The 14,902-nt window shown below is 36.5% G+C and overlaps 1 protein-coding gene across 1 annotated transcript in view; it reads left to right on the top strand.

Annotated features, from left to right (window-relative positions):
* The window catches only part of LOC126183614 (WD repeat, SAM and U-box domain-containing protein 1-like), a 218,763-nt gene that overhangs the window by 163,213 nt on the left and 40,648 nt on the right, over nucleotides 1-14,902 (top strand). The window contains exon 14 of the mRNA XM_049925730.1: nucleotides 12,262-12,352. Coding sequence (XP_049781687.1) covers nucleotides 12,262-12,352 — 91 coding nt within the window. The remainder of the gene's footprint in view (nucleotides 1-12,261; nucleotides 12,353-14,902) is intronic.

Raw genomic sequence — 14,902 nt, 5'->3', positions numbered from 1 at the left:
TTTAATTTACAAAGTAATGTAGAGGAGTCCATTAAAACCAGTTACCCAAAGCACATAATATTTTATAGCATCAGTGAGGAAGAAGGCTTTGAATGTAGAAAAATATGATTAGTGTTAAAACTAAGGAAGGTTGGTATCTCAAGAAATAGTTGTTACAACTAGTTGTTCCTATTGCGAACTGCATAGGAAGGTCCTTCAGCAGACTATCACTTCTAGAGTGGCCTCAGAAGGTATTTGACCTACCTTGGATTGTCTGACCCTACTGCAGGTGGCTGTACAGTAAAAATGGTTCAAATGGCTCTGAGCACTATGAGACTTAACATCTGTGGTCATCAGTCCCCTAGAACTTAGAACTACTGAAACCTAACCAACCTAAGTACATCACACACATCCATGCCTGAGGCAGGATTCGAACCTGCGACTGGAGCGGTCACGCGGTTCCAGACTGAAGCGCCTAGACCGCACGGCCACACCGGCCGGCCTGTGCAGTAAAATTACTTACACAAACAGCACTTGATAAACATTTTCTTTGACATTAAGAAGCTTATGACACTACATGGAGGTACAGGAGTTAAGACAGCTTTACAGCTGGAGCTTCTGTGAAACTCGATAATTTTATTGAAACACTTCATTTTTTAAATGATTATTCGACTGTCAGATACAAATTAGGCAAATATACACATTAGAATTGTTGAACAGATTTATTTGTGTTCATTATTTAAAATGACCTGTTCTGGTTCAATATGAAAATCCTCAGATCTGTAGACAACAGTAGAATAACTAATCAACAAATGCTCTGTGAAGTACATCTGTGAATACCATCATCAATATGTAGCAGAAAGTACCTGACTGTATCAGTTAGAAGACTAAACTATCCAACTACGAGAAAAATTTATATACTACGTCACAGGATAAAGTAGTGGTTTGGTAGGATCCACTATATTAATATAACCCACAATGTTATTGCCAACAGGCAGAATCTGGTACATCTGTCACATTTGAATAAAATTAATAGTAATTTGAATTAATAGTAATTTTTGTTTGTTTGGTGAGAATACTGTTCCTTAGAGATAATTAATTAAAATTTGTAATTTGTCAAGGTTCAAACACATTATAAAAGCATAATTTTTTAAATAATTTGGATGGACAAAAAAATCTACTCACCAAGAAACAGCAGGAGAACACACATATAAAGGTATTACAGTTTGCATACTTTAATACCTGTATATGTGTGTTCTCCTGCCGCCACTTGTGAGATTTTTTTTATCCATCCAATTACATTACATTTTCAAAAATTGATTATTTTCGTTGATATTAAAAAAAAATGTAATTTAAAAAGTGGATGGTATCCATATCCATGGCATTGCTGTAGGTGTGACTTAGTCACTGTTTGCTTCCTTATGTGATAGTTATTTTGGTGTTGTACCACGAGCTTGGCCAGTCATCTGCTGACTGGCCCCATGGCCAGAGGATCATGCAAGAGGGTCCCTTCATCGATTTCATGTGAGCTGTGTCCGAAATTGGTGAACTTTACAAAGTACTCTTGTGGTCCTGATTAAATTATGTGTGTGGCATATGTGACTTAGACCAAACCTCATACCTGACAATGCTATATGCAATAAACTTGAAAGTGCGAGACTAGCAACAAGGGGGCTTTTAAAGCGAACATTGTTCATAGCATCTTTGCCAAAGGTGGCAAGCCATCTCTAAAAGATCCAACTGTGGCTCCTCACAGGTCAACACAACATCAAAGTTCCTCCTTCCCCCTTCCCGACCTCTTCCACTCCCACACTATCTCTTTCACAGAAGCAACTATTCCTCAATCACTCAAAGTGTCACAAAGTCTTTAGTGTTGGTACGAGCAGCCTTCTTAGCCCATCATAACACCCCAAGAAAAAATGAAAGTTACTTTTATACAAAGAGTCAAGTATTCCAATTTTTATTAAGCATATAAACAAACAAACCACAATGACATTGTGGTATTATACTGGCTCCAAACAACTGACTTAGTTGGCTGTCCTGTTGCCTTCCCTGTGTTCAGAGGAATCTCATACTAGTAAAAGTAAAAAACTTTCATGCTAGCAGATGAGATGTATCCATGAAAAAGCTTTGTCATCTATTCCAACTCAAAAAGCACTTTCAAGAGTATTCAGAGAACGTAGCAATCAGAGATTCTAGATCAGGACATACAAGGCGCACTCTTCTCTGGCAAAACAGGGTAATGAGGCGACACAGTGCTTGCTGCGGAGCAATCTGTGACATTAAGGTCCCTAACACAGCAACCAAAAAAGCTTGTAAAGAAAGTACCTCGGCAGTTTGCAACTTTCCCTAGCACTCACCGAACAACTTGGTTCATTGATTAAAGCACTGTCCTCTCATTAGAGAGAAGCGGTGTTCAAACTTCCATCCGACTATCCCAATTTTGGTTTTTTGTGGCTTCCCTAAATTGTTTTAGACAAATGTTCAGATGTGATTCTTCAACTTCTCCCCATGTAGTTCATGATGTAATAGTTCACAGATGAACTGCTGAAGTTCAGTGTCCAATGGGCAAAATATTGTGGCAAGCGACTGCATAGCCATCATCAGTTTCACTAATGAACTGCCTGTGTAGGAGCTTTATGGGGCTTTTATATCTTCCCCTTCCCTTCAACATACTGCTCTATGCACTGTTTGCACCCAGCAGTGGGGACACATCCATCATCTCCCCTCCTCTCCCCTCGACATGTTGTTCTGTTCGCTGTTCATGCCCAGGGACATGGGCTGGCAGCATCTCGGGTGTCACTCTGCCTGCTCCCAGAATCAGTTCATTGTTGGCTATCTCCTTCCTCTTTTTAATCAGATTAAGTGTTGTTTTCCAGGTCTTTGTAAGGATGTAGACACTATCACATTTGATCAGAGCTGTTCCCATACTCCTAACCAGACAGATTATTTAATGGCACAATCTCAGAAGTTAGATGTCTGTGTAAGAATCTTAGTATAGTCATAATCCATTCAATGTGATTCCAACAGGCAGTGTTCCATGACTGCTGACTTGTTAGTCTGCTGCAGTCTGGTGTGCAATTGATGTTCTCAGCAAAGATGTTCAGCAGTATGCACCATCTGATCTATGTATGTTATGCCACATTGGTAGGGGATCTAATAGACTGTGGACTTCCATATTCTGAGCTTTCCTTGACAATATCAAGCAGTGCCCATGTTTTAGTTATGTGGGTTGGAGACCATCTTCACTTGGTGTTTCCAGAGAATTCATTCTATCTTTCCAGATAATTCACCACAAGTATGACACAGTCTCTGTGTGGTAATGTCCAGTGATCATGGTGAGCTCCCTTTCCTTTTAGAAATTGCACACCTTATCTGCATGAGTTCACAACCACATTATAGAGTGCATTATTCAACTAGGGAGCATGGTGGTGGTGTTGCAATTGGGGAAGCAAGTTGTTGCCATGTGCAGTTGTGAGCTGTGTCTGATGCTGCTTGGGCAGCGATGACCTCCTCTCCTAGTATCAAGGGGGTCATGTGGCTCGAATTTATGGTGAGGTGTACTGACTTGAACATGGGGAAATTTGTGTGTGTAACATGGCTTTCTGGCATCAGGCCCTTTCTTAGTGTAGAGATTGCTCAGGTCTTCCTGAATTGATTAATATGTTGTGTGGTGATCTAGTTGCACATGGAAACTGATTCTTGGCCACAGAATTAAGCCCCCTTTTTGCTTGTTGACCTAATGTGGATTTTGGCTTCCAGAAACCCACTTCGTATTTAAAAGCTTAGATTGAAATTTGCAAGTGGGTGTCGTCCTGGCCATATAAGAGGCTCATTGCCCTTCCTGACCCATTCCTAGTACCTTTGTAAATTGGAGAGGAGCCAAATTGAGTTGCAAGTTTCTGGCTGTTTAGATTTCTTAGTCCATGCTCAGCAGGTCTTCTGGAATTATTTTACTATTCTACCATCTTGTTTTGTGATACCCACAATGCCCCTGTACTACAACACATTTACTCAGGTTTAGCCATCTTGCCGAGCGATGGCAGTGTTGAGCGTGCAGTGGTGGCCCAGATTTAGACACGCCGTTAGTCTGTTCCAGCATCACAGACAGTGTGATCTGCTGCATTATAGTAGTCTCGGACTGTAGTGCCTTTGCAGCTGTGCTTCTACACGCTACACCGGCCTGCAGAGTCTTCTTCGAGGAGGTTGCTGCTCGCTAAGTTATGTAATTTTAATCTATTAACTGTTTCGTATAACTGCTGTTTTCCTCATTCGAATAGCCTAAGTGGTCAGCTGACTAACTTACATAATTGTAATCTTGTAACTCTTTCAAATACTGTTTTTCTCATTCCAAGTTTCTATGCCAGCTTGGTACCTCTTATTTTAACACTGTAATGTGTTTTTTAACTTGGCCAAGTTATTTTTTTAAATTGGCATGGGAAGCTGCTCCTGTTGTAAACTGCTCATTCTTGTGGTTTAGTAGTTTATTTGATGTGGTAGTCTCCCCCTTTCTTTTAATGTGGAATGATTGTGGAAATGTTGCTAGCATGCATCCCTGGGTGCAAACTGCAGATGAAGTGATGTTTTGGGGGGAGTAGGGAGTGGAGGAGATGATAAAGTTGCAACCACCCTGGGTGAAAACTGCACAGGAGTAGCAGGTCAGAGGGTAGGGGGAGGCATCTGTTTCTAGGCAGTCAGTTCATCAGCACACTTTGTGATGGCAACAGTAAAGGCTTTATTGGTGCAGGACATGGTCGATTACAAAGTCATACAGTATGTTGCTTGTCAAAAAGAAAGAAAGAAAGAAAGATTTCTTCACATACAGAAATTATATCAAAACACGATTCATTACACTGAAACTTGTCCTTTTTCCTCAGTACAAGTACACATGTATAAAATTTCCTAATACACACTTCATACCAATTTCGTCTTAAACATTAGACAACAATAGCAAATTATATAACTGCTAGCCTCAAGAACCATTCGCCAACTGCACTAAACTCAGTATCACCAAAATACATATATGCTTGCAGTTATTTTGCTTAATATTCTATCTACTTCTGCATTCAACCTACTTTCATCATTGCTATAAGTGTATCACTTTACTAGGAATGCATCCTTAACAACTGCTCAGCACTGTGGCCATTACTCATTGCTACTCTCCAAGGATTACATGTAAGACAAAATATCACAATAAGGCAAGGATAACTTACACAATGTGATTGTTTGACAAAAATCTTTTGCCCGTGAACATTTTTCATCAAATGCTAGGACTGTTCCTTTTAAAATGACACAGCTGGTTTCTTCCCCACCCTTGTCCTCTCCAAGTGTGTGCACTGTCTGGACCCTGTAAACTCACTCATTCCACATTGTATCAATATAGATCATGCAAATGATCTGTGGGATATATAATTACGTAGCTAACCAACTAACTAACTTGCTTACACACTGGCTGGATGACTGACTGACTCACCCACTCACCCACCCACCCACCCACCCACCCACCCACTCACTCACTCAATCTATCTTCCATCACTTGCTGCTATCAGTGGTGTCATTGGTGTGCACACTTATAGATATGCAAAAAGAAGATAGTTGGTAGTGAGTGAGAATATATTTTGAATGGTTAAACCAACCACTCAGCAGTGGAGTGCTTCTGCGCAGTGACTAAGATGAAATGAGACCATTCTCACTCACCTTTGCTTGGGGCAGTGACCTATAACCTGTGGCTTCTTACTGCCTTGTAAAGAACTTCTGGAATGTGACACATATGTTTCTATTGTAACAGTATGCCATGTTTCATTTGAACGTGGTTTTTATGCTGAGGAGAGAGCATTTAGTGGCTTGGCTAGGAACGTGCCATTTGTTCTAAGTGACAGTCGGTTGGATGTGTCTTAGGTTACAAAATTATATAAGCTTCAGTATTCCTCCCCAAGTTTTTGAAGCCTAGATTTTAATGTGACTCACAGTGGCTATCCTTGTACTAGCGTTCAGCAAGCTACTTTTTTTTCTTTATTTTTTGGGTGTATGTGCTCTGTTGTTCTGGATAAATAGCTTAAAATTATTGTATATTATTATTAAATGTTTAATTGATTAATATTGTATCTTATGACTAACACAGTTATGGAATATCTATAAATTTGAACCTTTGTTCACACTAAAAACCACCATGTTGGGTATTCTAAATCCAAACAAACAAATGCTTCATAAATAATCAGATTCAGAATTTTATTGTCTCATGACGAACATACATAAATCATTGATTTACCGTATAGGAGATTTGTCAATATAGATAAGGTACCAGAGATAAATTCAGTGTGTCAAACAAAGAACAAGACCAATCTTAACTTACAAAAATTGTTGTAAATTTGTTTCATTACTCTACAAAGAGATCTTCATCATCATTTAAAAATTCCATGAGTGAATCATAACATTTTTGCACTAGGGTGGTGTGTAATATTATCTTCAGTAAACCTATTTCCATACTGTGAAAGATTTTCATTTTTAATTTGTTATAAATTTTCATAGCCATGTAATGAGGAGTCTGGGAGTAGATTGTTAGTCTATGGGATGGCAACATGAAATTATCTTTGTTTCTTGTGTCATACATATGTTGAAAATGGTTTTCTGTGAATTCTGTTCCATACCTTACAGCAACTTCAAAGTTGTTGTGGTAAACAACTTTCTGTATGTCAATGTCACTTGCATAGGACTAAACAGTCATTGTGAATGCTAGACTGTTTAGCTTGTTTGCCAAGTAGCTTATATGTGAAGACCAGGATAATTTTTTTTTTCTAAAAATATCTCCAGAAATTTGACAGATTCTACTCCCCTGATTTTTATGGATAATTTGGGATTCACATGATTTTGACTGTTTAGTTTTAAACTGTGTGAGGTAGCTTTTTCCAATCCATTTACATCAAACCAATGTTATGACTCTTTGGGGAATTTGTTCTGTGGTGTCACTTTGAATGAGTACAGATGTGTCATCTGCAAATAAACTGAGTGCAATTTTATATTTAGTGGGAAATTATTTACATATCATAAAAACAGAATTGGACCAAACATGGAACCTTGTGGGAAGCCCTGTGAATTAATTTCCCATCTGAGAAACAATTTCCTCTACCTGACATTACAGCTACTCTTTGCTTTCTATATGATGAATATGATTTGAACCATTTCAGAGCGCTACCATTTATTCTGTATCTTTCTAATTTATGTAACAGTAGTGTGTGGTTTACACAGTCAAAAGCCATCATGAGGTCAGAAAATTCCTGTGAATTTCCTGGGATTTGTCCAGAGACAAGCAAATTTTTGCAACAAATTCTTGTTGGCACATATTTTACTCTTCCCTTTCTGGAAGCTTATGTGATTTAATGTGATGATATTAGATTTTGCCATGAAATTTTCAATCTGGTCTGCAACAGCTTTATCAAATACTTCTGAAAATATTGGGAGAAGACGTACTTGTCGATAGATTCCTACACCTTTTATGAGCCTTTCTTGAATAATGGCTTTGCTACTACAAACTTAAGAGCATCTGGGAAGCATCCTTCTTCAGATGAACTATTTTAACCCTTCCAGACATGAATTTTTCTGGAAGAAGGAAAATTTTTCTTTACTATCTCATGATCTAGGTGATTTTTTAATGATTTTAGATGCAAGATTTATACACACATATGAACCTGTGTTCAAAATATATTTTGTGCACTTTTATGGACTAAAATAATTAATTTTGAAATATTGACTACTGTAATAAATAAACTGATCATTCAATAAGTACCATGCAAAATAACAACAACAACAATAATAATAATAATAATAATAATAATAATAATAATAATATTCAGTTATACTGTGGATGTAACTAACCAACACTTCCCTGTATTCAGCAGCAACAAGTATGAGCAGAAGCTACTGTGTACTACTACATTAACTTGTTGTGCCTGATAAGTGGCAGCACTTGTGCTCGGGGAAAAGATTGAACATTCACAAATGTGTACAGGTAGTTTCCAATAAGAAAAAATATTTCTATTGCACCTACTACACAGCAAACATTAATGTACACAATTGTAGCCAGAGAGTCTGAAAGGGTTAGTTACTCTAGTGGGTATTTCATGTTATCCATTCATTTTTTGTTTGTTTTTACAGGAGAATATTATTTTTTCATATCTGTAACTGCAATTTGTTAAAATTGAGTTAAAACTTTCCTGTTGCCCTGATTGAAACCAAAGAGTTGGACGTTATCTAAGTAACCACTTAAATCAGCATCTGATTTTGATGCATTTATGAAAACCTTATTGAAATATTCTGATATTTCTGAGGGATTTACTGTGGATTTGTAACCAATCTTAATTTTGAGAATTTGTGGACTGCTGGCTATTACACCAAGTTAAGACTTTACGATTGACCATATTGCCTTTGATTTATTTGTATGGTTCAGAACGAATTTTCTGTGTGCCACTTTTTGCTGCCTTTACCACCCTTCTAAATACAGTTCTATACCTTATTACATAGTTTATGAAATTGAAATTCATAGTACTTTTTATTCATTGTGTAACCATTTTTCTGCGACTTGACATTTTTATATCGGCAGTTATCCATTTCAGTTTGCTCATTATTTTTTTATGGCAGACTATGGGGGGAAACATTACATTAAAAAGATGCGAAAAGCTCTCAGGGAATCTGTCATAATTTTTAGAACTTTTAGTACAATGATCCACTGACCAGTTTACTTCTTTAAGCTTACAATAAAATAAGTTCATAATTTCCTTACTGAAGCATCGTTTGATGCACGTTTTTCTAATGGCTGGTTCATTTATTTTTGCAAGCTCCAAAAACAGTGCAGAATGATCAGAAATATGTAAATCAATACAGAATTTCTTTCCTATCATCAAATGAATAATTTGTCAGAATGTTATTTATATAGGTTGCAGTTTGTGTACTCTCTCTTGTGAATTCTGTGAAGTTTAGCTTGAAAGCAAATGCTTGAATCAGATCAATAAATTCTGTTGATTCACTAGATTCATTTACTATGTTTATGTTAAAATCAGCAGCTGTGATAATCATTTTCTTTTGCTCTTTCGTTAGTTTCTGTAAGAGACTCCTTAGATTCAACAGAAATACTTTCGTTGCTTATTTACTTGGGACTCTGTATATCAAAATTATTACAAGGTTTTGTCTCTCTAATTCTATATAGCAACTTTCAAATATGAGGACTGGGACTTAAATAGTGGCAACTATTTATTCACAACCGATACAAAAGAATTACATGTTTGCACCTGTTACTGTCCTTCAAAGTAGTCACCAGCGTTGTGTAGAACCCATTGCCAGTGATGTGGAAGGCATAGTATACCGTTAGCAGAGCCTGTTCTGTTGATGGTGCGAATGGAACGGTCTAAAGTTATGGTGATTCTTGTGTACGACTGTGATGGTGTTATCCTAATGCATTACATTTCTCCATGGCAGACTGTCAGTGCACAGTATTATTGTTCATTTTTGGAGCATCACCTGCAACCAGCTTTGCGAAAGAAGCAGCAACACTTTCTGGGCAACCCACCCATCATTTTGCACAACAATGTATGGGCACATACACGCAAAAGCTGTGGCTGCTCTGTTCTGTTGGTGGGACTGGGAAGTACTGTACCATCCACCACACTCCCTGGACTTAAGTCTTTGTGATTTTGATTTGATTCCAAAGATGAAGGAACCACTTTGTGGCATTCACTTGAGAACTGTTCCAGAGATTTGACAGACAGTAGACCGCTCCATTCACACCATCAATAGAACAGGCTCTGCTAACGATATACTACGCCTTCCACATCGCTGCAACGGGTTCTAAACAATACTGGTGACTACTTTGAAGGACAGCAACAGGGGCAAACATGTAACTCTTTTGTAATGGTTGTGAATAAATAGTTTCCACTATATAAGTTCCAACCCTCATATGTCTTCATCATTTAGAAAATTAAAATTTTCTCTTACTTCATATGTTAAAGAATTTTTAATTACTGTGCAGGAACCCTCATGAATTTTGTTACTTCTATAAAAGCTACCAAGTACAACATACTTGTCTAATTTAGTAAGAATTATGGTGCAGTGTTTTGTAGGCCAATGTTCATTTAGGCAAAGAACTGATATATTTCTCCCTGTCTCCTAGAAAATTTGTAGATCATCAATTTTTGCCTCTCTACCATTAATATGTTTCACGTATAAGCCATTGATGTTTAAATGCATCAAAAATGTATTTTTACTGTTACCTGTTGCTTTAATAATGGATTTTCTGGATGGATTTTTACATTTCATTTCATTCGGCAGCTTGTCACCCCATCACTCTCATTTAGTTTCCCTTATTGTTTATAATTTTGCATATGTCACTAAACATCTTGCTGAACTTTGCTGACCCTAAGCTATGTAAATGTAGTCCATCCTGTACTGAGCAATCTGTAGTTTGCTGAGCAATCTGAGGTTATAAATTTATCTGGATCTACAAATATATATATATATAGTTCCTAGACTCTTATGTTGTTCTGTGATCCTTCCATTTATTTTGTCTATGAATTTGCCCCTCACTGATCTCCTATGGATAATGGCACTAATTGCCACTCTTGATTCTGGAAATACATCTTTCACTGTTGTGATCACATTTCTTGTTTCATTGATGATGTCTTCTTTAGTGTAACTTCAAAGGGAATTTGTCCCCACATGGATATAAACTGCCATGTAATTTGCATTACAATTTATGCTTTCTGTTAGGCTATGTTTTGCTTCAAGAACATTCTTCAAATGGTTATTTCACTGGCAAACATCTGATGTGTGGCTTGAAGCTACTAAATTTTTAGGCATAGAATCTCCGATTACTAGAAATTCATTTTCGACACTTTGTTCAGTACACACATGTTCGTTCATATAATTTTTTTGCATTTTCTTCTGTCAAGGAATTTATTTTGTCTTTAAGAACTTCAGTGTCTCTGTTTAGCAACCTTATATCATTTTTAAAGCTCAGTGAGTTTGTCAAGTCTACATGTTTGTCACGCTCACATACATGGCACGACCAAGGAAGCTTGTCATTTAAAAATTTTAAGTCAGCTTTTGTGCACTTGTCATGAAACCAGATGTTACACGTAATGCACTTTTTAAAATTTGTTTTTTACATACCTTGCATGCTTAACTACTATATGTAAGTTTTTTTGTGGAGGCCGTAGTGTCACTGAACTGACCTGTTAGGGCCAACTTGAATTCGAGAGAGAGAGTAATTTTCTGCATCTATAACATTAGAAAAAAGTAACGTCATATCCAGTATTAAATTTTCCCGTGGTACAGAAAGGTGACACTATGCAGCTGTAAGATTTTTGACCATTTACCAGTAACATAAAATATCTGACAGGCACTGCAGCAAATTTTAAATCTAATCTGAAATTATTTCTTTTGGACTGCACTTTATATTCTTTAGATGATTTTTTAATTAAAATCTAGTAGCAATGTGTAGTATAGAAGATAAAGATGTTTAGGTTTGTTATTACATTTGAGTGTTTTTCATCTGTAACATGTTGATGTAAAAGGTTAATATGTTCATTTTATTAAATTTAAGCCCTTAGGAACATTTAAATGTGTATCATATACTCAATAAAAAAAATAATGTTTATATATCCTATAAACTGACTTATTCATCATAAAAAATAGTTGTGCAAATGGTTTATTGAATATCAAATAGTGGATGGTAAATATGGAACAATCTGAATTTAAAATTTTTGACATTTTTTGTGTTGAATTATATGAGGGAGTGTAAATGGGCCGTAAAGAGAGGAACACTGAAATGATAAAGATTTGTGGCTCTGTATGACTATTGGGTACATCTTTTTCTCATGTGGTTGGTTATCTCACTCTGACTGGTGTCTCTCAATTAACCCTTCAGTTGTTGAATTCTGTGCTGTTATTGATTTTCCATTTTTTTTGTTTTGGCTGAAGGTTTGGTAATGACACAAAAACAGTTATTTGTACAATGAAGAAGTTCAATTCTCATTTAGAAGTGATAGATACAAAGATAAATTGCTATGTGTTGAACTCAGCATATTTTTACTTCTGCGTGGAATTGTGTACCCCAATAATTATTGAATGATCTTGCTGCCTTATTGAATAGTTATTTTATTTGCTTCCGTACTAAATACTTATTATATTTTGTACTCAGACTATGATAATCATTGCCAGTTATGTATTGTAAATTTATGTTTTATATGTACAGTCAAGGATTAACAACATTTCTTTCTTTCTTTCTCCATGCAGTACACTGGAGAATGCCTTCATGTATTAGAAAATCATAACAGCATGGTTACAACTTGTGCTTTTTCCACAGATGCTAATCTGTTTGCTACAGGTATTTATTTTGCATTCAGTGATAAAATCTTATTCTGTAATTGTTTGAAATTTATGTTGATATCGCTGTTTCACAATGTGACACAATTGTACAGAGCTTCATTAGCCTTTTATATTTGTCAAAAATTGTGCTCTTCTTCACTTTCTCATTTTTCTGCATGCTTACCTTGATATATGTTACTACATGTCATTTACAATACTGAATGTAAGTTATCTGTAAATGTGCAGATAGCCTGCTACTGCATAAATACAGGAATATCCAGAATTGTTGCAGTGTCTTTCATTGGTACCTAGTTCAGGAATTCCTTTCAAAGATCAGGTTTCTATCAGCTCCACAAATTGAAACTGTGAACTATACAATTTTTGAAGTGTTAAGAGTTTCATTAATTGCCGGGTAAAGTGCAGTAGAGATCTGTGCAAGAAGCACTACATCCTCTGTAATGGTATTGATTTTTTGTGAGATAATGGAAAAGTGTGTAAACAATTCTTGAAGTTCTGTAGGACATATTTGTTTATCTGCAAGTGCTAAATATGTTTTGATAAATTTTGGGAAGCTGTAATGTTTCCACAATGAAAAGAGCAATATGTCAGCTTGCATGAACATCTGATAAATGAGATCTCTATTTATTCAGAAAAAACACATTTTCATAGTGAAAATATGAGAGTTCATTAACTACATTCATTTCTTACTTAGCTTCTGCATGATGAATATTTAAGTCATTCATATTGCTGTAATGGTAATTTTTCAGTGACAAAGACATGTGAACTGATTTAGAAGGTGTACAGTGCATCAGTTGGAAAACTGTTTTGGAGTGGCAGAAACGTTTTTGTCAGTGTGGATATACAGTGAAGGAAGATGAACACAGTGGGCAGCTGATGACAAGTCCAACAATTAAGTGCATCACGGCTTTCACTAAGTTGAATAAAGCACTAAAGTCATTGATGATAAGGAAAAAAAATATATGCTACTCCAATACAGTCGTTCTGTCAGTCTTGTAATAGGATTTGAACGAGACAGCTGTGTGCAAGGTTTATTTCACATGCTGTGATGTGGAAGAAAACAAACTGTTTGAAAGTCGCATAATGTCTTTTGATGACTTTTTATACATGATTGAATGAGACAAACTGAGTGAAGGGATGCAGTAGTTATGTTAGGCTTGTGTCGTTTCTCAACCCAACCTTGTGCACCCTCTCTGATAATGCCATTGTCAATGGAACATTAAACACTAATTTCAGAATTTTTAAGGGATTAGTGCAGCGTCAAAGTAGATAAATAATGTTAAAAATAAACAGCTATTCCTTCAAAAATCAAGGGAGAAGACATATTTTATTGTGCTGTTTCCCACCTTTTCTGGATGGTATTGGCAGTTTTCATCAAAAATTTGTGCCTCCAGGTAGAACAGTAAACAAAGAACCTATTAGGCTGTGTCAAAACACTTGCTATTTCAAATGCAGTGTGTTCACCTACATCTTTTCACTTATCATGATTTGTTCCTAGAGCATGGACTACACACTGGGTTATATCTTGTTAACTAATCGTCAGTTACTGTTGAATAACAAATTCCAGCATCACATCATCCACCTTATTCATTAGGTTTCATTTGTCACCTCCTGACTATTTAATCTTCCCAAAAGTGAAAATGCATATGAAAGATTCAAGAATTAACTCAACTGAGGGGAATGGGAATGCTGTGACCAACAAGCTGATGTCAGTTTTTTTTTAATGGTTCTCTCGTTGTATGAAGAGATTGAAAGTTCTTACTGAACAGTGTATCATATCAAATGGATCCTATTTTCAGTAAATTAACTGCCAAAACTTAGATGCCGGTAATTTTGAATTTGTTATTGGTTTAGTCCATGAGCTTATGAATTGTACTGTGTACTATGCCTCACAAACTCTGTCGCATACCAGATACAGGTATGAATCTTGAAAGGATCTATTGTAAGGTGACATTGAGGTGTCAGGCCTTCACTTTGAAGTTTCTGTTGTGGCTGTAATGTCTCATTTCGTTGTGTGTTCACTGACCTCACAGTGCAGTGAGTGGATTTACTTGTGAATAATATTACAGCTAAACTAATGTATGTTCATACCTCAGAAGAAAATGTACTATCTGATTTTTCCTGTGTTGGATACCAGAGTGTCCACTCCAGTTCATAATGAACACTCATTTCTAAAGTGATGAGCTAAAAGTCTCACTTGTGCTTACCAAGCTGCCTATTGTACAGAGATACCTTACAGGACATTCCCTAGCAGCATTTGTAATACTGTTAAGAACAATGTATTGAGTTCTGTCTTCCTGGAAGAAGTGTGTCCAGTCACAATATGGTTTTATATTATGCAAGATTATGTTTTGTTTGCTATGTGATAGTGGCAGCTATATTCATTGCCTTCTAGAAGTCAAGGAATAGTGCATCAACCTGGGTGCCATAGTCTGTCATCCTCTGGATCTCGAGTACGAACAGAATGAGTAGCATTTCACAAAATCATTGTTTGGGGATCCATGTTAATTTCTAGAGAGGTGGTTATTGTTCTCCTACAAGACTCTGCTAC

The sequence above is a fragment of the Schistocerca cancellata genome, chromosome 4 (assembly GCF_023864275.1).
Source record: "Schistocerca cancellata isolate TAMUIC-IGC-003103 chromosome 4, iqSchCanc2.1, whole genome shotgun sequence".
NCBI lineage: Eukaryota > Metazoa > Arthropoda > Insecta > Orthoptera > Acrididae > Schistocerca > Schistocerca cancellata.
This window is presented reverse-complemented; position numbering and strand designations above follow the sequence as displayed.